Here is a 24,019-nt window from a genome sequence, read left to right as displayed (position 1 = left end):
TATTTTTACGTTAACAAAGTTTTTTTTTTGGGGGGGGAGTAATTACTGGTTTCGTAACCTGGCATCGATCGACTTCACCTCGACTCGAAGACGTATTACACGTTTTAATAAGTTGTACGAGTACGACTGTCAAAAACATCAATCCGACGCAACGCACCAAGAATCTTCCTAGTAAATATATAAAGCGAATCAAACAAAACAATGTTCACAAATATTAATGCAGAAAGAAATGATATTATTAATTATTTCATGGTTGTTGATTCATACGACAAGTCCATAGCATCAACTATGACAAAGCCTACTTATTTATTGGCTTAAAAGTTAAATATTGAAACCATGTGGAGATAACGGTCAAGGTTGTTAACATCAGAAAGTCAAAATGGCCCAGGCATTAAAGACATAGAATTGACTTTGAGTCTCAAGTCAAATTCACAACTCATTATGTGTACTAATTTGACTACAAATGACTATACACATTAGTTTTAAAAAAAAGTTGAATTGATTGTATAATATCTGAAAATAAGTAGGTTATGACTGTTTAAAAATTGTTAAAATGTATGTCAATGAACTTTCAATAACATGTTTATATTTATATACTTTGTCAAGTGCTTTTTTTAATGGAATCGTCCAAAGTTTAAGAATAAAGTTGATCTACCCCTTCGTCATAAAACGATGCTCTATATAAAAATGAACTCCGGTTAAAATTTGAGTTTGTTTAAGCTGGGTTGTGATTTAAATAACTCATGAGTCACTCAGCTCAGTTACAATATGAACCAAACAACATTGGATACTTTTCATAAGATATTACATAATAATACATTGTGCTTATTATTCACAAAAATGCATTAGGCTTTGTTCACAAGTCGAGTCAGGCTTGTCTATGGACTTGAGATTGAAAACAAACGAGTTAGTTTGGTTCGTCTGATTTTTTTTCAAGCAAGTTTTGAGGCTCGAGTTGAACACCCACATTGCCCCATTGGTTGAATATTCTTGAGACGAGGTGGACATAAGTCAATTTATTTTATACGTGATGATTGTATAGAACCAGGTCAATTAACAACCAATTTAACAGCTATTTATATATTTATTGGCTTGAATGTTAAAATCATATATGCGAATACATTAAAGGTCAACATTACAAAAGTCAAAATGGCCCAAGAATAGTCATGTCCACACATTCACTGTGCGGACTCCTTTGACCAAAAAGTATATAAAAACAAAATAACAACAAAATAATAACAAAAACTTGGTTATCATTAATGAGTAATGATAACTTATCATCGACCATAACATTCTCAGTTGTCATTTGTCACTGCGTGTGAACCCTTTTGACTATAAATACCCCATAACCATTCACAATCCTCCATACTTGCCCCTCTTTTCTCATTTTTAAAAAACAGTGCTTTGTTTGACCAATGGAAAGTCAAAGTAAAATGGTTGAAGATAAAGGCCCTAAAAGAACAAGGGTTGCAAGGCTACCACCAAGAAGAGGTGAAATCAAGGCTAAAATTTTTAAGCTTTTGGTCAAGGAAGTCAAAAGTGCCATATCCATCAAGACACTTTCTTCATGTTGTCAAAGTTCTTTGAAGGAGTGATTGTTCAATCATCTTGCCTACATAAAGTAGTTTTTTTTTCATTCATAGGCAAACCACTTTCATACCAAAATCATCCATCCATTTTGAAGTTATTGTATTATGTTATATGCGTGATAATGTAGTCATGTTAAGTTACGATGATAATTGTGTACGCTCTTTTATAAAATGTATGAAAGCATTTCACTGAGAATGTATATGGATGGGTTTAATCCAAAAATAATATTCAGTACAAAGCCGTGTAAACACTTATATGTAACGTTGACCAAATTTAGTAGAAGGAGAGGGAATCTTTATGTAGTTGCGTAACAGCAAACCATTAGATGTATGCATTTATGATTTTCAACGCGTTTTTCACTTTAACTGAAAATCAACTCATGTAATAAGAATATATTGTTATATATTCAAGTTATATAATCAATTTTAATCAAGTTATATAATCTTATTGGCGATGTTCATTACAAAGAAGCATAAGATGTATTTGTATAAAAATATTGAAGATGTAATGAAGAGGTAGGTTCCCGCAAAGCCCAGTTGGACCCACAAGACTCACCTTGAAGAGGTACGTCTACGCAAAGACCAACTGGATCCGCAGGACCCACCATGCTCAGAGAGATGAAGACCTTACACACAGTAAGCCAGCTGTCCCCGCAGGAAAGCCTCCCTTGGTACAGTACCCTGCCTGTCCCCGCAGCTGTGGGTACAAGCCAAGAAAGAAGGCTACCCGCACTAACAGTAAGGCTACACGTATAAGGCACTAACTCTTATACTTCAGTAATGTCACCTGAAGAAGGAATGAGCAGATATTCCCGCCCAAAAGAGCCAGTCCGTACGCTTCTAGAAGATCTTTTGTACTATACCTACCAAGGTATAGACAAATAGACAAGATCTGACAAAAGCAACCCATGAACCAATCACAGGGTGACAGCTCACTGACAATAGTACGAGGAGGAGCACGCTCCAGTACAAAATGTCACTATCAGCCGCTGCCTACTCACCAACTCCCATCATGGCACGAACGTAGCCCATAGTTGGTGGAAAAGGAATATTATATACAGCTGGCCGTACCTGCTTGGAAACCTACCTTCGGCTATAAATACTCCAACACCTTGAAACGGTATCATTATCTTCTCTCTAGCTATTTCTCTCTATATACACTTATATTTAGAGCAACCTAGTCTGATTCTCACGCCGGAGGGTGGTCACAAGGAGGAACCCCCCCATTCTCAGTGAAGAGCTTACGGTGTCTATTTTGCAGGTGAAGAAGAATAGCCATCTTTGCCAGACCTAACCCTCGTGGGAAACATCTACTTGACCTTAAGATTATCCTTAATCTGTCGGGGTCACTTAGTGTTTCTTCATTGGCGCCATCCGTGGGACACCAGAAGCGGAAGCAGCCTTTCAAGAGATTCGGTCACGCTTGATCGAACTCCCAACACTCACAGCACCAGAAGTGGGGGAGGAATTAATTTTCTACCTCTCCGCCACAGACAGAGCAACTGGGGAAGTCTTACTAGTAGAACGAAAGGGCATCCAGATGCCCATCTACTATGTAAGCCGCGTCTTAACAGACGTGGAAACCCGGTACTCCACCCTGGAAAATTAGTCTTAGCGCTTGTACAGGCTTCACGCAGGCTAAGACAATATTTCCAAGGCCACCCAATCACCGTTCTCACCAACTTCAAACTTGCAAACGTTCTAGGCAAACCCGAGTTGTCAGGGCGCCTAGCCAAATGGGCAAATGAGTTGGGAGAATACGCGATAAAGTACAAGCCAAGACCAGCCATAAAATGCCAGGTCTTGGCCGACTTTATTGCAGAAGTCCCCGCTTCGCGGGAAAAAGAGTGCCAGGAAGAGGCTCAACCCTCTCTAGCACAAGACATTAACGATGTCTGGCGACTCTATACTGATGGAGCAGCCAACAACGAAGGTTCAGGCGCAGGGTTGAAACTAACTAACCCAGCAGGCCAAGAATACACTTACGCTATTCGGCTGGATTTCCCAAGTACGAATAACGAAGCGGAGTACGAAGCATTCTTGGCCGGATTAAGAATTGCGCGTAAGATGGGGGTAAAAAACTTGGAAGCCCACGTGGATTCCATGCTAGTAGCCAACCAGATAAACGGGACGTACACGGCCGTGAACGACACAATGGCCCTATACCTCGCACAAGCAAAAACCCTTATGCGTGATTTCAACGATTGCAAAGTTGTGCACATCAAGCGAAGCGAAAACAAATCTGCGGATGCGCTAAGCAAGCTTGCATCGTTAGCCTTCACCCACTTGGGAAAGGACATCCGCGTTGAACTTCTTGGAGCACCATCAGTCCCGCACAAGGAAATTTGTTTAATCCAAACCGGCACGGAAACATGGATGACGCCAATCATAAATTACCTTACGACGGGTGTACTACCAGAGTCAAAGACACAGGCAAGAAAGATACGCTGTAAATCACTGAACTATCAACTTGTTGATGACATACTTTACAGGCGTAATTTCCTTGGCCCACTCCTCAGATGCGTTGACGACCAAGATGCCGACTACCTCCTAAGGGAAGTACACGAAGGCATCTGTGGAGTACACGCAGGTCCACGCGCAGTTGTAGCTAAGCTAAACAACGCGAGATACTTTTGGCCGGGGATGCACACGGATGCGCTGGCCTACATCAGAAAATGTAGGTCCTGCCAGCTTTACGCACCCAACACGCATCGCCCGAAGAACGAACTTGTTCCAGTCACTTCTTCATGGCCATTCCAGAAGTGGGCCATCAATGTTACAGGCTCATTTCCCACAGCAGCAGGAAACGCTCAGTTCCTAGTGGTAGCCATCGACTACTTCACCAAGTGGATAGAAGCAAAACCCCTAGCCCAAACAACCGCAAAATATATTAAAAAATTTATTTGGGATTTTATTATTTGTCGTTTTGAACTTTCACAGAATTTGGTGAGCGATAACGGCACCAACTTTACTGACCAGAAGCTACAAAAGTGGCTGAGAGAGCTTCAAATCACCCACACCTTTACCTCAGTGGCACACCCGCAGGGTAATGGTGATGTGGAAAGAGCAAACAAGAGCATCGTCGACGGCATAAAGAAAAGACTCTTGGAGCATAGATCCAGCTGGGTGGACGAAGTTCCACATGTCCTTTGGGCAAACAGAACGTTGAAAAAGGCAAGCACGGGCGAAACCCCATTCAGCCTCACCTATGGCACTGAAGCCATGGTTCCAGTCGAGATCGGTCTACCCTCACCAAGAGTCATAACTTAACCAGAAGACAATTATGCGGAAAGACGGTTAGACCTTATGCTAACCGAAGAGCGCAGAGACTTAGCCGTAGCGCGTGAAGAGAACTACAAGCGACATGCAAAAGCACTACAACACGCGGGTGAAACTCTGCAAATTCAATGTCGGAGACTACATACTGCGTAACAACGAGGCTTCGAACCAGGAGCGCCCAGGAAAGCTGGCCCCGGTCTGGGAAGGGCCATACATTATTAAAGAAGTTATGAGAAAGGGCGCATACTGGCTCGAAAGGCTCGATGGCACCCCCATCCCAAGAACATGGAATGGAGCTCATTTACGTAGATGCTACATGTAGATCAATTCCAAACTTGTAACGAACAGGCCTAGAGCCACTTCTAATGGAAATGATTCTCCTTATCACATTGACGCTGATAGCCTTGCCTTTATACTTATGATCTGACCACACTGATATGCCGGTATTCACCGCATAAATAAGTGAGGAAGGAAGTAAGTCGTTGCGTGTAGAAAGCGGCACAACCCGCATAAACACAAATAAACAGTAAAAATTTATAAGGAAAAGATGAGGAAAACCTTCACGCAGGTCAGGTATAGATGAAGTTTGGTCATCCTACTAAGTGAAAGTGACGGTCCTACCCGCACAATCATGATAGAGGAAACAGAACATTAACCTATTATTTGACACGCGTCGAAAGGTTAACTTATTCAAAACACTTAGAAAATTGCCAAGTTAAACTAAAATATGCATGAGCAAATCATATAATGTTTATAAGGCAAGGCATTAACAAAACATTTATATTCACGATAAAAGCTGTTCAAACATTACAAAATGGCTAGGTATCTACCCGCCTACAAAAAGTGCAAATCTATCCTAACGGCTTGGAGGAATCTCAAGATTCAGGCTTCGGGACCACTCCCTCCAAACCCACTTGAACCCGCACCATCAGTTGGCTGCGGCTGTTCAAGGAAAGCTTTGAGAACAGCTAGCCCGTCATCAGCAGTAGCAACTTAGTTCACCTTTTCCACGACCGGATGAGAGAAAGCAGCATACTGGTTCACAGCTTGGTCATAGGCAGCCTCAGTATCAACATCGTGTAGAGGAAATCTGGAAGGCGAGATACCTTTCTCTACAAATCCTAGGCCAAGTAAGAAACCAACTTTCTCTCCATCCTCATGAGAAGCATTGAGTGCTGTGCTCATGACATCATCATAGGATGTGTTCGCGAAAATCCGATGCACAACCTACAAAAAAAAAACTTTTCTAAGTATAAAAAGCAAAAAGCAAAGAATAATTGAGCTATGCGTACCTGCGGCAACGCTTCTCGTAAAAGCCAATCCTTATTGGACAGAGCCTCTTGAAGGGTAGCTTGAGCTTGATCGCGTGCGCGTTCGGCCTCATTCTTATTTAGGTTGGCAAGCAACACTTCCTTGGCAGTAGCCTCCTCAACGCCTTTAAGCTTGCGCTCAGTGCGATCAAGAACACCCCTCTGATCCAAGAGCTCCTGTAGCTTCTTGGCGTCCTCCAAAGCCAAAGCCTTATGAGCCTGCTGAAGCTTCTCCAGTTTAGCTTTCAGTCCTTCATTCTCAGTGCGTAGAGGCTCAGCAACAGCTTCAGCTTTTGTGGCCCTTTCAGTCGCATTACGCGCAGTTTCCTTAGCCAACCTAAGCTATTCATTAACAACTTGAGAAGCCTTGGAACGGGCCTCATGCCTAGCTTGCATTTCGGCCTCAAGATCCTTGAAGGCCTTTTCTCTCTCAGTAGTGGTGGCGGCAAGCTTCTTGTTTTCTTCCCTCAGCGATCGCACCTGAGACCCCTCCAAGCTACGCGCAGTCCTTAACTTATCGTTTTCACGACAAAGTAATTCGACACGCGGCTGCATCCGGGCGAGCAGAATTCGGAGCTCAGTGGACAACCTGCCTTCCTGGTAACTAACCATTGCCTCCCCCAATGCACCACTTGGAGCGGCATGGCGCGTCCAATCGACGCAGTCTGCAGCCGTCCTAAGAGTTGTTCCTCGGCGGATATTCCACCTTGGGGCATAAACTTCATTGGAATCCGAAACTGCAACAACAAAAAACAGTCAAGAAAAAATGACTAAGGATGGATAACATGCCAAAGTAACCCCACGCACCTGTAGGGTCGATAACAGGCCGATAGCCGCTAAACCCATCACCCAAACCTAAAGGATATCCATCCAAGAGGTCAAGGAGATGGGAATGAGGCAAAGATCGGACCCCCTCATCAACAGAGGTAAGTCTAGAGGTCCCAACTCTAAACATACCTGAAGAACTGGCCAAGGACGAAGTAGTCGTTGACGCCGAATGTGACACCGTAGAAGTCACAGAGGTAGAGACCATTGGAGATGAACTCATTTGAGATGAACTCATAACCGATGCAGTCGCTGCAGATGAGCTCATCGCAGATGAGATCATGGAAAAAGTCACCGCCGGTCAGGTGAATGACGTGGTAAGTATGGCACTGACGGCTGGCGAAGAAGTTGAACTGCTCAACGCAGCAACGAAAGTGGACGCCATTGTCGGCACAGCAGCCATGACAGACGACGTCATAACCGGAACAGTTGCTTCAACAGTAAAAGCAACAGAACCAGTACCAGAAACAGACGCAGCTGCCTGGGTCATCGCCTCGGATAGGTTGACCAAACCTATCGTCGTGGGTCCTGAACCAACTCCTCCCGCACCACTCTCCTCAAAAACAGATAAGTCTACTTCTTTATAAAGAAAAACCTTAAGATATCAAAAACGAAGGCGGAAGGAGATGCGAAAAAGGTACACAAAAAGTACACTTACTGGTTTTCTTGATCTTGAAAGTCCTTTTAGGCGGGGATGGACCCGATGAAAATGGTCTCTTCACGCCAGTTACCTTCGCAATGCTTAGCGGCTCGGAAGTGACAGTCGTTGTCTCAACCTCTGAGAGAATGGTCTCGTCACCACCACCAAGGTTCCTCGCCGCCTCCTCACTCTCAGTCTCGGAATCAGACTGATCCATCAAGTCAACGAAGGTAGCAACCTTCGTTTTGCCCTTCACGCTAGCCGCCTTCTTTTTCCTTACAACAAAAGGCCCATCTGCGGATCCCTCATCAGAAGATGACAAGATCAGAAGAATTCCAGCAGAAGTGTGAGCATGAAGAGGACGAGGATTAAAGAACTCATTACCTGGCCGAGTGGCGCTTAAAATCTCATGGCCTGGCGGGTAGACCTCTACGAACCTATCCGCGGTTTTCTCCAAAACGGGCAACTCGTTCTCATCAAGATCACGAGTACCCAACCGCGTTGGACCACCAGTCTCCCGCGGGTGCAAAAGCGACTGTAAGTCGTTCCCTTCTGAAATAAAAATGATAACAATGTTAGAAGGAAAACCCTAAACCAACACAAAAGACGGGGCGTACCATAAGGAATAGAGTTCAAACCGTATTCAAGGACGATGGGTATTTGCGGCGTCCCAGACCCGGCGTCCTTCCACACGCGACTCATCCCAAGCATGACCATCCCAGATTCCGAGAAGCGATAAACAGGAGTTTGAATCTGGGAAATCTTGGTGAACCACTCCGTCTCCTGGTAATTGGAAGCCGGAAGATTAGGAAGTGCCCTCCCATTCTTGAACGTCATCGCAATGGGAACGACACGAGCGGAAATATAGAAAAATTCACGCTTCCAAGAACGAAGACTACGCTCAGTAGTACAGATCTTCAAACCCTTGATCCGAGTGACAAGGGTATACCAACCCTGGATGCACCTCCAAGTATAGAAGGTCATCAGGCGGTCGACTCGAGGCTCGATATCCAAAATACGGCACACCCATTCGAAATGGCGAACTTTAGCAATTGCCATTGGGTGCACCTCTGTCAAATGAACACCGTGTTTCTCCAAAACACGGTATACAAACTTCGTTAATGGGAATCTTAGATTCCCATATATGAAGAACGAAGCGTAAACCCCTATCTTGCCCTTAGGGGCGTCGTATACCGTCTGGTTGGTCTCCGGCAACTCCGGCTCATAGGGCTCCAGCATGAATTTCTTGACGATGTAATTGTATACATCGAGAGAAAGAGTACACTGACACTCGCCAGCAGTACTCTTATCGTCCTTATCGGACGTTGACGTCGGGTTCTCGGGGAAAACGTCGGACTCTTCGACGTTAACCTCTGGGTCATGAGAAGACGAAGACATTTTTAAATGTTAAGGATGAAAGAAAGCGGTTTCAGGAGAATGCTCGCCGGAAAAGATGAGAATTCGCCGGAAATCGCTTAAAAGAAAAGGAAGAGTGAAGTGAAGATAATGGACGAAATACACCCTCTCCACCTTATATACTCATTGCAATGAATGCGATGAATTTAATGCGAATGAGAGAGAAAGCGTAGGAGCAATGACACGTTGACACGTATGGATAAAGCAAGCTGGCAACAGATGTCAGAATGGCGCGAAACTCGCGCCCACGCGACTGAAAAAGGCGTTCAGATTGACCACATGCTGTCACGTCGTCACAACTTCCTGCACATCCTGAAACCGTCAGAAGACGCCAACGTCCTTTCAACCGATTGGACTGTCCTTATCCTTTCACCAACCCTCCGAATTTCAAAAAGATTCAAAAATAAGAGGGAATATACCCCTTTACCTTGAAAAGCAAGAAACCATAAGACAAGTGCGGGTATAGTGTCAAGGCGAAACCCTTCACATACTTAGCACTTGCAGTGAATTGAAGCCAAGAAGATCGATCTTATGGGCCATGCTTACGGAAAGAGAAATAACACCCCCGCATGGCGGGAACGTTGAGAACTAGATTGTTTGAAGCTTCAAGGTGGAATTGGTTGTTTAACATAACTGATCACTATGTCTAAAACTACCAAAACCTCATGGAGAATCTACACAAGTGAAACTCAACGCTCCCGACTTGAGAAGAGGTTACACACCTACCCGCATCATACCCAAAGATCAGGCAGAAAAGTCAGAATTTTCTGCAAGTGACATTAGGAAAACTGCGGGAAGAATCACCACGAAGAACCTTAAAAAACGAAAACCCCTTTTTAAAGCCCCTTGCTTAAAGTCCAAAAGTTCCCCTCACTTATTAACAATTCATGAGAAGAACAATGGACTGGGGGGACTTGAAGAGGTAGGTTCCCGCAAAGCCCAGTTGGACCCACAAGACTCACCTTGAAGAGGTACGTCTACGCAAAGACCAACTGGATCCGCAGGACCCACCATGCTCAGAGAGATGAAGACCTTACACGCAGTAAGCCAGCTGTCCCCGCAGGAAAGCCTCCCTTGGTACAGTACCCTGCCAGTCCCCGCAGCTGTGGGTACAAGCCAAGAAGGAAGGCTACCCGCACTAACAGTAAGGCTACACGTATAAGGCACTAACTCTTATACTTCAGTAATATCACCTGAAGAAGGAATGAGCAGATATTCCCGCCCAAAAGAGCCAGTCCGTACGCTTCTAGAAGATCTTTTGTACTATACCTACCAAGGTATAGACAAATAGACAAGATCTAACAAAAGCAACCCATGAACCAATCACAGGGTGACAGCTCACTGACAATAGTACGAGGAGGAGCACGCTCCAGTACAAAATGTCACTATCAGCCGCTGCCTACTCACCAACTCCCATCATGGCACGAACGTAGCCCATAGTTGGTGGAAAAGGAATATTATATACAGCTGGCCGTACCTGCTTGGAAACCTACCTTCGGCTATAAATACTCCAACACCTTGGAACGGTACCATTATCTTCTCTCTAGCTATTTCTCTCTATATACACTTATATTTAGAGCAACCTAGTCTGATTCTCACGCCGGAGGGTGGTCACAAGGAGGAACCCCCCCATTCTCAGTGACGAGCTGACGATGTCTGTTTTGCAGGTGGAGAAGAATAGTCATCTTTGCCGGACCTAACCCTCGTGGGAAACATCTACTTGACCTTAAGATTATCCTTAATCTGTCGGGGTCACTTAGCGTTTCTTCACGTAATATTGCAATGATGAGTTTTATTTCCTCTATCCATTGAACTGATGTATTTGTATAAAAATATTGAAGACGTAATATTGCAATGATGAGATTTATTTCCTCTATCCATTGAACTTATGATATCGCTGGCTTGAGTCACCAACTAAGAGACAACCACTTTCTTATCAAAGCGACCTTTGAAAGCTTCATACTTTCATATTCAGTCTGCTTGAGCCACTACCAAATCCTTACTCATTATGTTTTATTACTTTGATATTGGTCAGGAAATCGAAGAATTCAAGCAAACACTTCAAAATTCTCTCAATCTAAGTTTGACCTTTTCATTGTTGTTACTATTCGTATGCCTTTCAGACCATCTACATTCACAACCCAACTTAATAATTGATTTAAAAGTGTAATCGATATCAACGATTTGTCTAAATTTAATCGTTTATTAATTGTTATAATAAATAATGTTTACAAATAACCTTATTTATAAACTTGCTAACCCTTAATCAATAACAATCCTTATTAGACTAATCTAAAAATAACTCAAAAACACTAGGGGTATGTTTGGTTGGAGCATGGAAGTAATGGAATGGAAATGACAATTGAATGAAATAGACTATTATCATTCACTTGTCTTATTTGACTGACTTATGAGAATGAAACGAATTAATACTTTATTTATATGGATTACTCTATAGAATAGTAATAAAGTTTTGAAACTGTTCAAATCAGGTCACTGTTCTAATCCTAGATATTTTACCTAGATAACATGTTTTGTAGGTTTATATTTATTTCTAAATAGTTTGATATTGCAAAAAAAAAAACCTGTTTTTTTCTGCAAATTTTCAAATTTTATTTTTTTACTTTTTTTTTTAAATTTTTTGCAATTAAATTTTTTTTCTCATTTTTACTAATTTTATAATTTTTTTCTGAATACTTTTTAAAAATTAAGAAAAATAATTTTTAAATTGCAAAATAAAAAAACAAAAACGGGAGAAAAGAAAAGTGAGATATCAAAAAAAAAATCTGATTTTTTTTTTGCAATTTTTCAGATTTTATATATTTTTCTTTTTTTTTTGTAATTTTTAAACTTTTCAATTTTTTTTTTGTAATTTAAAAGTTATTTTTCTCAATTTTTAAAAAATATTTTGTAATATCAACTATTCAGAAATTAAAAAAACAAACCTGGTATCCAGGTAAAATATATAAGATTATAACAAAAAAGAAACTTTAGTGACCTGATTGGAACAAAACTTTTTATAAATGACCTGATTGAAATAGTTTCAAAACTTTGTTACTGTTCTATAGATTAATCTCTTATTTATATGCTAACAAAAAAAGGGGGAATAAAATAGAAATGATAAATTTCTCATATCTCAAAATAAGTAAAAATATTTCATTCGCGACGTAAGTGATGGTGGCGCCAGTGAAGCCAATTGTGGTGGCGGTCAGGCAGTAACCATGGTAGTGGTGGCGGTGGCAATAATGGTGGTGGGGATGGCGGTGGTGGCAATGATGGTGGTGGTAGCACTAGTGGTCAGCTGGTTGTGGCGATTTTAGTGGTGGTGGCAACTTGGTGGCTGTGGCAGTGGTGGTGACGGCGTTGGTGGTCAAGTCGTGGTCCGATTGTGGTAGCGGTGGCGGTGGTGGAGGTTAGGTGGTGGCTGTCAGGTGGTGGAGGTGGTACTCACGTAGTGTTGTTGAGAAAGTATGATGAAAGAGGAATGAAATGAAAAAAAAAATATGGTTGAAAGAAATGATTTGTTTTTTGTATTTTTTTTGAACAACAAAGAACTTTCAATAACATAGAAAACAAACGTTAGAAAGAAGCTTTAGTTGAACAAAACATAATACAAAGTCACCAAAAGACATCACATAAGAAAATAACTTATTCCAGAAAGTCGGAATGGTTTTAATGGAATGAGATTTCTTACGTAATAGTTGATTTTATTTCATTGACCAATCAAACACCTATTTTATAATTTTTCACAATGAGTCATTTCATTCTCTGTCATTACTACATATAAAACATTACCTAAGTTTTGTAATTACAACAAATTACCTTGTACTTACAAAGTTAAACATGGTTACTCTAAACATCAGTTTGCTCATCAGTTTCATTGGTATTTTCTTCAATTTTTTCATTGATTCGATGGAATTAAGTGGCCTTTTCGGAAAAAAAAAAAACTTTCTCACAGTTGTTGAAGACCTGCTTTGATTGTATTGAATCAATCTGTACAGATCTTTTTGTATTGCTCTCATTAACTATTCCTTTTACAAACATTTCTAATTATTTTTATTTATCGATGCCGCTTTTGTTTGTTAGTGGGTGGGTTGATTGAATAAAATTATTAATTTATTATAGTTACTTTTGATACATTATGACACAAAACTTGTTAGCTTAATTGAAATGTATGCCAATCGATTGTAACTCCTTCTACTTCTTTTGTTCATAACTTTTTTATTTATTGTTTGAGTATCCGCTATTAGAAACGTAGTAAAAAACAAGTTAATGTAACTGTAACTATTTAGTCGAGTTAAAAATAGGTAAATACAAGGTTTAAACTTTTGAGAAAAATAAAAGCTAAACATATAATATTTTGCTTATAATAGAATATGTTCAAATGAAAATTTGTAACATTTTGATAATTTTAATTAAATGATAGAGTTAAATACGGTTTTAGTCATTGTGGTTTGAACTAAATAACTTGGTTAGTCTAACAATTTTATTTTTTACTTTTTTAATCCATTAGTTTTATGTTTGTTTGTTTTTTTTTAACGACCAACAAACATAGAATGCCTAAGTACTCCTTACGGGTGCCCTCAGAGACGTAGCGTAGTTGGGGGCAGGGGTGGCCCAACCCCCTTCGTTTTTTCGCTCGGTAATGTAAATTTATCCTTTTTCGGCCGAAATTTTTTATACATAGTGTAAATTTACCCGTTTTTGACCAAAATTTTGAGCCCAACCCCCTCGTTTTTTTGCTCGGTTGTGTAAGTTTATCCCTTTATGCCCGAAAATTATTATACATAGTGTAAATTTACCTGTTTCCAACCGAAATTTTGAGCCCTGCCTCCTTCGTTTTTTGGCTTGGCAGTGTAAATTTATCTTTTTTCGGTCGAAAATCTTTATACGTGGTATAAATTCATCCGTTTCCGACCGAAATTTTGAGTCCGCGCCCCTCCAGTGTATGAATTTTATACATATCGAGTCCGCCCCCTCAATGTGTATGTCCAAGCTTCGCCACTGGGTGCCCTAATGGCAAAAGGTCACCGCTAGCTAATCCAACTTAGCCGTACAGAGCCCTTAAGTGTCTCCAAGTTTTCCTCAATTCTGGGAAAACCCACGGGTGGTAGAACCAGATGTTCTTAGGATCGAACCGGAGATTACAAAAATCTCAGTCTTCCTTCACTTGTCTATTACGTTATGAGGATTCTCGGAATCAGTCTTAAACAATAATTAATTTTTGTTAAATATGGTATTTTTATTTAAAGTCGCCTATAAAATAATGGTATTGTTTTCCGTTTTTGTTGGTTGTTTAAGGATAAAGTTAAAATACAAAGGGAGACAAAATGAGAAGTATGAGAATGATATGTGACCACAAAAAAAACCGCTTAAAAATAAATTAAAAAAAATCATAACTCAAAATATAAATAAAAAACGAAAAAATTAAAAATTAAAAACTAAAATATTTCCGCCATCATTCCCGTTCAAATATATATATATATATATATATATATATATATATATATATATAATTTGACGAAAAGACACAATGTCGAGATTAAAGACACAATGACGAAAATGAACAAAAGACACAATGGATCGCAAAATATACCACAATATAATGAAAAAAAATACACAATGTTAAGGAAATAAGACAAAATCAATACGAAAATAAACACAAAACACAATGATAAACAAAAAGATACAACAACTTTTTTCACTTACCATTGTGTTTTTTTCTGAGAACGAGAAAGACGGTGAAAACCTTGTATTTTTTACTTTTTTTTTGTTTTTTTATTAAATTTTGAATTATGATTTATTTTATTTTTATTTTTTAAAGGTTTTATGTGTAGCTACAAATTATTCGTATTCTTCTCATTTTCGTTTCTTTTTTTTAGAATAACTTGACCCAGTTATTTAATAGCCTTTTAGGAAATTTGGTTGATTGGTTTGAAGCAAAAGATATTAGCATTTGTTATTATTATATGTGATTAAAGTTAAAACCATTAAAATTTCTATATTCTGATTCCTTTTCTATATAGTGTTACTGATCAATCTCTTTTAATATTAATACTTTTAACATAATAATTTCCCTCTTATTGTAAAACAGTTATTTTAATAACATGTGTTTCTCATAAGCACTTGCAATCTTGCATTGTCAGAATCAATCCAACATGAAAAATTCCCTCCTATTGTTCACACAACCACTTGCAAATTTGATGTGTATATATATTCTATGAAGAGGACCACACCCTCTTCAAATTTGTCTTATACAAATAATAACACTTCACTTTCTTCCTACTTATTACTATCAAGTATACAAGCAAGAAACTAGTCTTGTCCTTAGACGTATATTCAAGAATTCGAACAATGGAATACCAAAACGGAAAGATGGAAAAGGCAGGAAAGACACCACGTCTCATTCCGAAAAGAGGAAAAGTGAAAGCTAACATTTGCAAGGAGTTAAAGAAGGAAGCTACGTGCGATGCTGGGACATCAACTATCATAAAGAAGCCGAAGTCGTCATGTTGTTGGTTTTTTTAGGTCATTGAGATGCTCTTCTGAAGCCGCAATCATCATGTCGTTGTTGGTTTGTTTAGGTTAATGAGATGTTCTTCTGGTTATGTATCGCATCGTTATCTTTGGTTTTTCTTTACTTGTGTAGTGTGTGGTTTGACTATATGAATAATCTTATTTATATGGTGTAAAAGACCATGGTCGTGTTTTACTATACGAGATGATAATAAACAAATGCCTAGGTGGTTTTGGTGTGTTTAAACATAGCTCATAATAAATTTATTTGTAGATAGAAATTTAATACGGGAGTTAAAATACTTATAATGTCTTATTCGACAATAATATACACAATTACAATAAATCTACGTGATCATTTTTTTAAAAGGAGGTTATAGATTAAAATAAAAGTAAATTGAAAGACTACATCTTGAAAATGAGATTTTTTTTCCCGAATACATGTATTCGTACACGTCTATTTGATATGGGTACCTAGATTTACTAATTTTAGATATGAGTATTTTCGGATACGAGAACGGGTATTACAGGTACTCGGTACTCACTTAAAATATGTAAGAGCTTTTATTGGGCTTTTCAACATTCATGTTTAACGTACCAGTGCTCTTTATCATCAGGCGGTTCAATTTCAATGTTTCAAGCAGGCTTTTCAAAACTTAATTGCCTTATATCTTCCAATTTGCCCATCGATCGATAGAAAAAACTCATCCCTAGTTCCAGTCAATTATAAACCATCAGTTCCAATCAAACCTAGTAATAGTCGTTTTGGTTGTGTTATTACAGTTTTGGTTGTGATATTATAGATAACTGATTATCGGTACCGTACCGATACAAAGTATAGTGGAGATTTAAAAATAAATGAACAAAGTTGTACCAAAGCGAGTACCGTACCGGAAGTACTCGCACCATGAAATTCGGTACGGGTACCCAGATTTACTGATCTTCAATACTAGTACTTTTGAGTATAGATACAGGTAAAGACACGGTACCGATCTCATCCCTATATCTATAGTTAAGTTATTAAGTATAATGAAACTAAAGAAAATGAATTTATAATTAATAATTTCATATCATACGTGAACAAAACACAAAAAAAAAAAAAAATAAATTAAATATTTTCTTGCATATCTAGAATAGATGGATAATATTTTTCAACTTTGTTAGATTCTTAAGCGTTTACTCGTTTACTCGGTTATGTTGTTTACACACTTTTTTTTTTCTTTTTCTGGAAGAAAATGTGTTAAAAGACTCGGGCTGCCGATTCTCCTTGGGGAAAAATATTCCCAGACCAATATGATGCTTTGATACCAAATGAGTATAAAATATGTTTGAAAATTATAAAAACCAATTTATTTGTACTTATTACTTTGAATTACTATATACAAATTAGTTATTTAACCACTTATGTTCTCTCAATCCAAAAGATTATTTTATTATTTATCTTCATAATGTTAGTTAGGTTGAGTGTTATAGGCTAATTACTAATTAGGGGATGTTGTAGATGCCACATAGGTATGTTAACACCTCAAACACCACGTCTCTCTAATTAAAGGGGCGTTAAAGAAGGGGGCACCATTAAGGGTCTGCATTAAATCGAAAAAATCAAACCGAAACCGATGAAAAAACGAACTGAAAACCAAATCGAATTAGAAATTGACGGTTCGGTTTTAACAAAACTGAAAGATTTGTTTTGGTTCGTTTTGTGTTTTGTTAAAAACCGAAAAAACCGAACCAAAATAACCAAACAACCATAACAACTAGAATGTAACCATTAAAACTGAAACTATCGATGACTATTTGTTTGGTTTTAACATATATGATTAATAACTAATATATTTGATTTCTATATATAGTTAATAATATTGGTACTTTTAATTTTGATTTCAAATGTACCTTTTACTAGCTTTTAATATTTTAAATCTAAATATTCAATATTCTATTAATAATTAATTTAAAGAAAAAATATATTATGTTTAATTTCAATATCTTGGGTCAAAATAAAAGTTTTCAAAAGGTTTTGGCCCCATTTGCAAAACCGAAAAAATCACATCTAAAACCGGACCGAATCCGAAAAACAAAAAGAAACAAAATCAAACGGTTTTAAAAAATTCAAAAGTCGAAAGTTTGTTTTTACCGAGCTGCACCACGCATACACCTAAACGCCATATCTTTTTTTTTTCCTTTTCTTCGTTAACGAGTGAATGCCCATTTCGTGCAAGCCAAATGGGGTACACCTCCAAATAACAAATCACACCTTTTTCTTTTTTCTTTTTCTTTATTTAATGTCTAGTTAGTCCATAACACATTACTATATATATTTTTTTTGATAGGAAAATTAATCTACTATCATAAAAATATCCAAACGATTTACAATGAAGTGGCAGGTAAGCGGGCAACAAGTTGCGCCGCAACCCCTTTAAATGTTGGTTAGCCAATGATTTCTTGACGTTAACGTAAGTATGTAACACATTAAGTAGGATTTTCTAGTTAGCCTACGAAATAAACAAACCACATAGGCATATAAATGAAACGAACGCTCGGTGAACTGTTCGTGTTCATTCGATTCGTTTACATGTTTTTATTATTCACATCCGGCCTCAATCTCTAGGCTTTGCCAATTTTATTTGTGTTCGTGAACACATTCATTTTTTAATAAACGAACACAAACATGAACAAGACGTTGATGTTCGTTCGGTTTCGTTTACCGCCCTAAAACCACATCCTGAAATGACGACCCGTTTCACAGTCCGGATTCACCTTGCCCGAATCGTCCCAAAAAAACCAGTGGAAAAGTAATTAAAAACAACCCCCAAATAAGTTTTTCTTCGGAAGACAACTGAAGAAGTCGAGATGGATGATTACACTAGAGAAATGATGGACCTGAAGACGCTTGTCACTCGAACCCTAGAAAAGAAAGGTGTTCTCGCTAAGATCCGAGTAAGTAAACCACACATACCATACCATTATTATTATTATTATTATTATTATTATTATTATTATGTTTCTAATTTTTAATCTTTCATATACTCCCAATTATGTGGATATCTGTTTAATTTTGTTATAATGCTTTTGTGCGTGTAATGGGGTGCTTAGAATTGCCGGATCGGGTGGGTATTATAATGTTGATGTTTTGATGTGTGTGTTTGGGTGAGAATCAAAATTATAAACTTAATTTGGGTTTTGCCAGTAATGAGATCTTGTCGGTTTAAGCTACGCGTTTAATGCAAAAAGCTGGTTATGTGTGTTTAATGTCGGTTACGCCCATTTGGAAAACAACACCACGTCACCACCCCGTTTTGATGCATTTCGTTAGAGAGGGTTATGACCCCAAGGTTTATGAATGTGATATTTAAACTACTTAATTTTGTTATTCAAAGCGGCACGTAGTTTAGGTTCGTTAAGATTATCGTATTAAAAGGATGTAAATTTAAGTTTGAAATGCGTTTATTTGAAGGCCGAACTCAGAGCAGGTGTATTTGAGGCAATAGAGGAAGAAGATAAAGCAATTGAGAAAGATGAAGGTTTACCTCCCGCACTGCTCGGTAGCTGCAATGATCGTGCGAAGCAGCTTCATGCTTCCCCTTCGGGTATTATCAACAAAATTTTTTTAATTATTCGTTTCTTATTATAACAAGTCTATTAAATCACTAGCCTTATGCATTTTGGTGTATGCGTTTTCAGGTCGGCTTATAACTGCACTAATATGTGAATACTTGGATTGGGCACAGTTGGGCCACACACTAAAAGTTTATTTGCCAGAGTGTAATTTGGTAATAATCTTACTTTGATACACTTTAGAGTTTTGTAATTACGGTTTATTTTAAAGCGGTGTAAACGTGCAATTGCAGCAAAAAGATGCATGGAAAACCGAGTTAAGAGACTTCAGTAATAAGAATGGATATGATATAAACCGGAACGGAGATGATGGCCCGTTGCTGTTGGATGTGCTTGAAGGTTTCTTGAAATTTGAGGTTTAATTTTTATTTACTCAAAACTGTTGAAATAGCATGACAATCCAACTATGGGAAGTTTTATTTACTCGTGCGTTAATTTTTAATAAATGCCAAGTTGGATTATTTATGTAAATAAGCTATTTTTGTAAAAGATAAATTGATGACACTCAACGTAGTATGGAAATTTCGGTTTAACTTTAACTTATACTCGTGTAATTTTTTTTGCAGAATCAATCTAAAGGAAGAAGTAATCTAGATTCTCGAAACCGAAGGCCGTCTTCATCATCTGTTGTTGGGGGATTAGCCCCTTTGGGAAGGTAATTATCAACGTGTTAATTTTATCATATCCTTATATTACATTTAATTATTAACAATATTTATCTGTTTCCTTATGCTAGGCAAGGTCCCGGTTCTCAAACATTTGGTAAGCATTATACTAGTTACTACTCCTTTGCATTATTTTTTTCCGTCATCTTCTTAGCATTCATTTCTTTTATAGTTTAATTTATGTTTTTGTTAATCAATCAGACCGAAGAGGAGGCTCCTCAAACTCTAGCTACAGGAACGATGATTACAACTGGAGATATGTAAATGATGATAATTCAGAGGATATTAATCGAGCCTCACCCGCCTTGGAAAATCTTCAGTTGGACAGAAAGGCTCGAAATCTGACCCCCTCTTGGCGGTTTGTCTTAACTTCTTGAATTTTTTTCATTTAGTTTTGACAGTTGTAGTGATATGCATAATGAGTTACGCTTACTGTTAAATTTTGTGCAGGCATGGTGGGGGTGACGGTAGCAAAGACCACATGTAAGATATAATACCAGAGAAGGTGTAGTTTGTAGCGGACTATAATGTACGCCTTTTTCAATATACGAGAAAGCCGTTTCATATTGATCAAAAGTTTATGTTTCATGTTGAAATGATTTTTTAGTGTGTTTTTTTAACTTCAGTGGATGTATTTGTTTTGAAGGTTGGATAATGAACAATGTTTTGTGTGATTTAATTGTAAATTTAACTGCTATATTTTCATAGTTAAAAAGTCCGTTTCATATGTGAAGACTCAAGAAGGTTTATTTCCGCGGGAGATTGGTAGACCGGTGCATGGTGTGAAACTTTTGGGTGGTGCCGTCAGTAGAAACGAGGAGTTTATTAGTGGCTTGGCCCTCAAAAGAGCAAAACGTGCGGTTGAGCTGATGGAATGCCTCAAAGGCCTTCATGTCCCTCAAAGTGAACTCCTCCTGCTTCGTTCGTGTATGGGGGTCGCTAAACTACTGTTTGGGCTTAGGACGTGTCAGCCTTCCTATGTCGGAGGAGCTGTCTCTGTTTTTGACACGGGTCTTCGGAAAGAGATCGAGGACATTGTTGTTTGTGGTGGTGCCTTTTTTGGGGACCTCCAATGGAGGTTAGCTTCCCTCCCAACCCGTTTTGGGGGTCTTGGGATTTGCTCGGCTGAGGATGCCTCTTCCTACGCTTTTGTGGCTTCAAGGGTCCAATCTTGGGTTCTTCAAGACCACATCCTACGGGAGTGTGGGGGTGGGTTGTTTGACTATGATTATAGGGGTGCGTTGGATACCCTGCATAGTTCTCTTCCTGATCTTGATCTTGGCGGTTTCGACTTTAAAGACACCGCCCCTCTTAAAGCCCAGAAAATTTTGACGAATGCCTTATATGGTGAAATCGTCAAGACAGTTGAAGAGAAGTTCGCTTTGTCCCCGCGGCAGCGAGCTGTGTTTGAGTGTTTACGTGCCCCTCATGCTCAGGATTTCCTGTCAGTTGTTCCCATGGAAGGTTTAGGGCAATGTATGTCAGCAGTGGAGTGTCGGGCCATCCTCAAATACCGGTTGATGGTACCCCATTTCCCGGTGGATGACCCGTGTCCCGTATGCCGAAAGGCTTGTTTGGATTCTTTTGGGGAGCATGCAGTCTATTGCAAAGAATTACCGGGCTTTAAATATCGACATGATCTAGTTCGAGATGTGCTTTACGACGTCCTTAAGCGGGCCGGGATCTCGGCGAAAAAAGAAGCCCCGGTGAACTTCTTAACCGACCCTTTAGATGGGAGATCGACCCTACGACCCGTTGACATTCTTGTTTTTGGATGGGAAAAAGGGAAGCACGCGTGCGTTGATTTGACAGGTGTATCCCCCCCTCGTTGGACTACGGGACCACGGGTTTGTGGTGGGTCATGCGATAAACAAGGCAGAGGCGGGTAAAGTAGCTAAGCACGAGAAAGCTTTCCTTGAGAATCAGCACGTGTTCGTACCGTTTGCTTTTGACACATTTGGCGCTCTCGGCCCTGACGCGGTTCAGTTCCTTAAGCGGGTTCAGCAGGTGGTCAGCAGTAACTCCGCCCATGCTTAAAGGAACGTTGTGTTTAGAAGGGTAGGGTTTGCTATTCAGAAGGGGGTGGCGGCGCAGCTTGTTGCCCGTCTATCTGCCGTTAGTCTGTAATTGTCCTGGTGTAAAAGTTCATAGTCCTTTTTATATATATTCTATTCTAACAAATATATATATATATATATAAATATGTGTGTGATATGGTCGGGGTAAGTATAGACACATCTTTTTATATCTATAGTAGCATCTCTTTGATGTAGGGCTGTTCACGACCGAACCGAACGCGGGCATGCTCATACTTGGTTTGGTTTAAAAGCGAGTCGAACCGAGCGGATTGAATTTAAAGAAACGAGCGATATCTTTATGCTTGAACTTGGTTTGGTTTTGAAACCGAGCGGCTTGGTTCGGTTTGGTTTTGCTTGATTTCGTACAAAGTTTCCAATTTTAAATTTCTAAAACTTCAAATTATCATTAATTCAAGACTTTTAACTCTAAATTGTCTAAAATTTCACCTTTAAAATGTATAAAACTCATAGTTAACAACAAAACATATATAAAACGAGTGGCTATGGTTTAAATTTGAACTTTGAATTCAACACAAAAGAGGAAAATTTTAAAAACTTTAAAAAATAATATACTTTTATATATATACATAAAGATTATATATAAAACTAATAAATATAAAATAATTCGAGCAAAACGAACCGAACCAAACCGAGTGAGGCTTTGCTTGTGCTTGGATTGCTTTTAAACCGAACTGAGCCGAACAGCTCACTTCCAAACCGAGCCGAAATCGAACGAGTATTTTTTGAGCAAAATTCTAGCGAACGACGAACGAGCGGCGAGCAGTTTAGACAGCCCTACTTTGATGCATGTGTTGGTGATGAAATCAATCTTACCTGAGCAAAGGTAGTCAGCATGATCAATTTGTGCATTTTAGTTGATTTACGCTACTGCCAATACATGTAGCACACTGTTCAGCCTATTATTATTATTATTATTATTATTGTTATTATTATTATTATTGTTGTTGTTGTTGTTATAATTAAAAAAATACATAAATATAAGAAAATAAAAATCACGAAGAATATAAAAATATATTAGCACTTCACAGTTTACTCGCTTATCATTGGGGTGAGATGTATGCAAAATACTAATTACATAATTTATTTATTATCTATATTTCAGTTATTATTATTATTATTAAAGTTAAAAGTGCAATACTTATATTTCTATACTGAAATTTAAAGGAAAATGAACAAAATTGGTTTAACTTTAATTCAAAACCTACACACATGTAAGTTAGAGTATCCATTATACAACAAACCTCTATAAAATGTCACGTCGTCACATTATATTTCATACTCTTTTTAAACAAACTCATTTTTCTTCCAACAAAAAACCTCATTAGAATTTATTAAAACTATTCATATATAATGTATATATATGCTTGGATGTGAGAAATGAAAGAGAAAATGTGTCACATCATAGTATGTTTCATGTCTGTAGTAAATAACTTCACATCTAATGGTGGACTATGCTTGCCTTGGGTCTGCCATCCATCACATAGATTCGGACCCTGGAAGTCGGAGCTTGTTGTGGATGCTCTCATATAATACACACCAGTGGCGATCCATAATTATTTTTTCACAAGGATTAGAAAATTCAATGTTTGTATGTCTATCAAGAGGAATTTATTGGCGAGTCTAGTCATTGAATTTTTCGGGTTGAATCAAGTCATCAATCTTTCTTTTACAAGATTGATTCGGGCCAGAGCTAAATTTGGGTCTTTCAGCGTAGATATAAAGACTTTAATCCGGTTACGTGCAGTTTTAGATTTTTTTTAATTTCATTTACAGTTATATTTTCGTAGTGACTATAATTAACAAATAATTAACAACAATTAATTTATGTTGATTAACTAAAAAAGTAACGCTTAAAGGTTGCAGTACATATTTTATGACAATTAATTAGCTATACTTGGCAACCGCTAATTAGTTAAGCTGCACCACAACTCCAGTACATCGCCCGCACCATAGTCAAACTCTCAAGATATTTTACTGCTGACATGTCAAGGGCACTCCGTAATACCACTTTCACAACAGGGGCACATGCGTCTTCCCACCTCGCATGGTAGGCCCCATTGATTCA

The 24,019-nt window shown here is 38.5% G+C and overlaps 1 protein-coding gene across 1 annotated transcript; it reads left to right on the top strand.

Annotated features, from left to right (window-relative positions):
- The first annotated feature begins 18,335 nt into the window (after positions 1-18,335).
- LOC143572668 (protein TONNEAU 1a-like) lies at positions 18,336-20,497 on the top strand. The gene is made up of 8 exons (XM_077057757.1): positions 18,336-18,512; positions 19,030-19,162; positions 19,257-19,345; positions 19,424-19,546; positions 19,757-19,845; positions 19,927-19,952; positions 20,057-20,213; positions 20,306-20,497. Exons 1-8 carry the CDS (start codon positions 18,426-18,428, stop codon positions 20,340-20,342), a joined length of 741 nt encoding a protein of 246 aa, XP_076913872.1. The 5' UTR covers positions 18,336-18,425; the 3' UTR covers positions 20,343-20,497.
- The last annotated feature ends 3,522 nt before the right edge of the window (positions 20,498-24,019 follow it).

The sequence above is a fragment of the Bidens hawaiensis genome, unplaced genomic scaffold (genome assembly GCF_021521415.1).
Source record: "Bidens hawaiensis isolate Kalapana, Puna unplaced genomic scaffold, B.hawaiensis_p1.1 tig00025990_1, whole genome shotgun sequence".
NCBI classification, from domain to species: domain Eukaryota; kingdom Viridiplantae; phylum Streptophyta; class Magnoliopsida; order Asterales; family Asteraceae; genus Bidens; species Bidens hawaiensis.
This window is presented reverse-complemented; position numbering and strand designations above follow the sequence as displayed.

Coding starts and splice junctions, on each gene's coding strand:
- LOC143572668 (XM_077057757.1), top strand. CDS start 18,426: ATGGATGATTACACTAGAGAAATGATGGACCTGAAGACGCTTGTCACT. Junction 19,163..19,256: donor GCTTCATGCTTCCCCTTCGG/GTATTATCAACA, acceptor ATGCGTTTTCAG/GTCGGCTTATAACTGCACTA. Junction 19,846..19,926: donor GGATTAGCCCCTTTGGGAAG/GTAATTATCAAC, acceptor TCCTTATGCTAG/GCAAGGTCCCGGTTCTCAAA.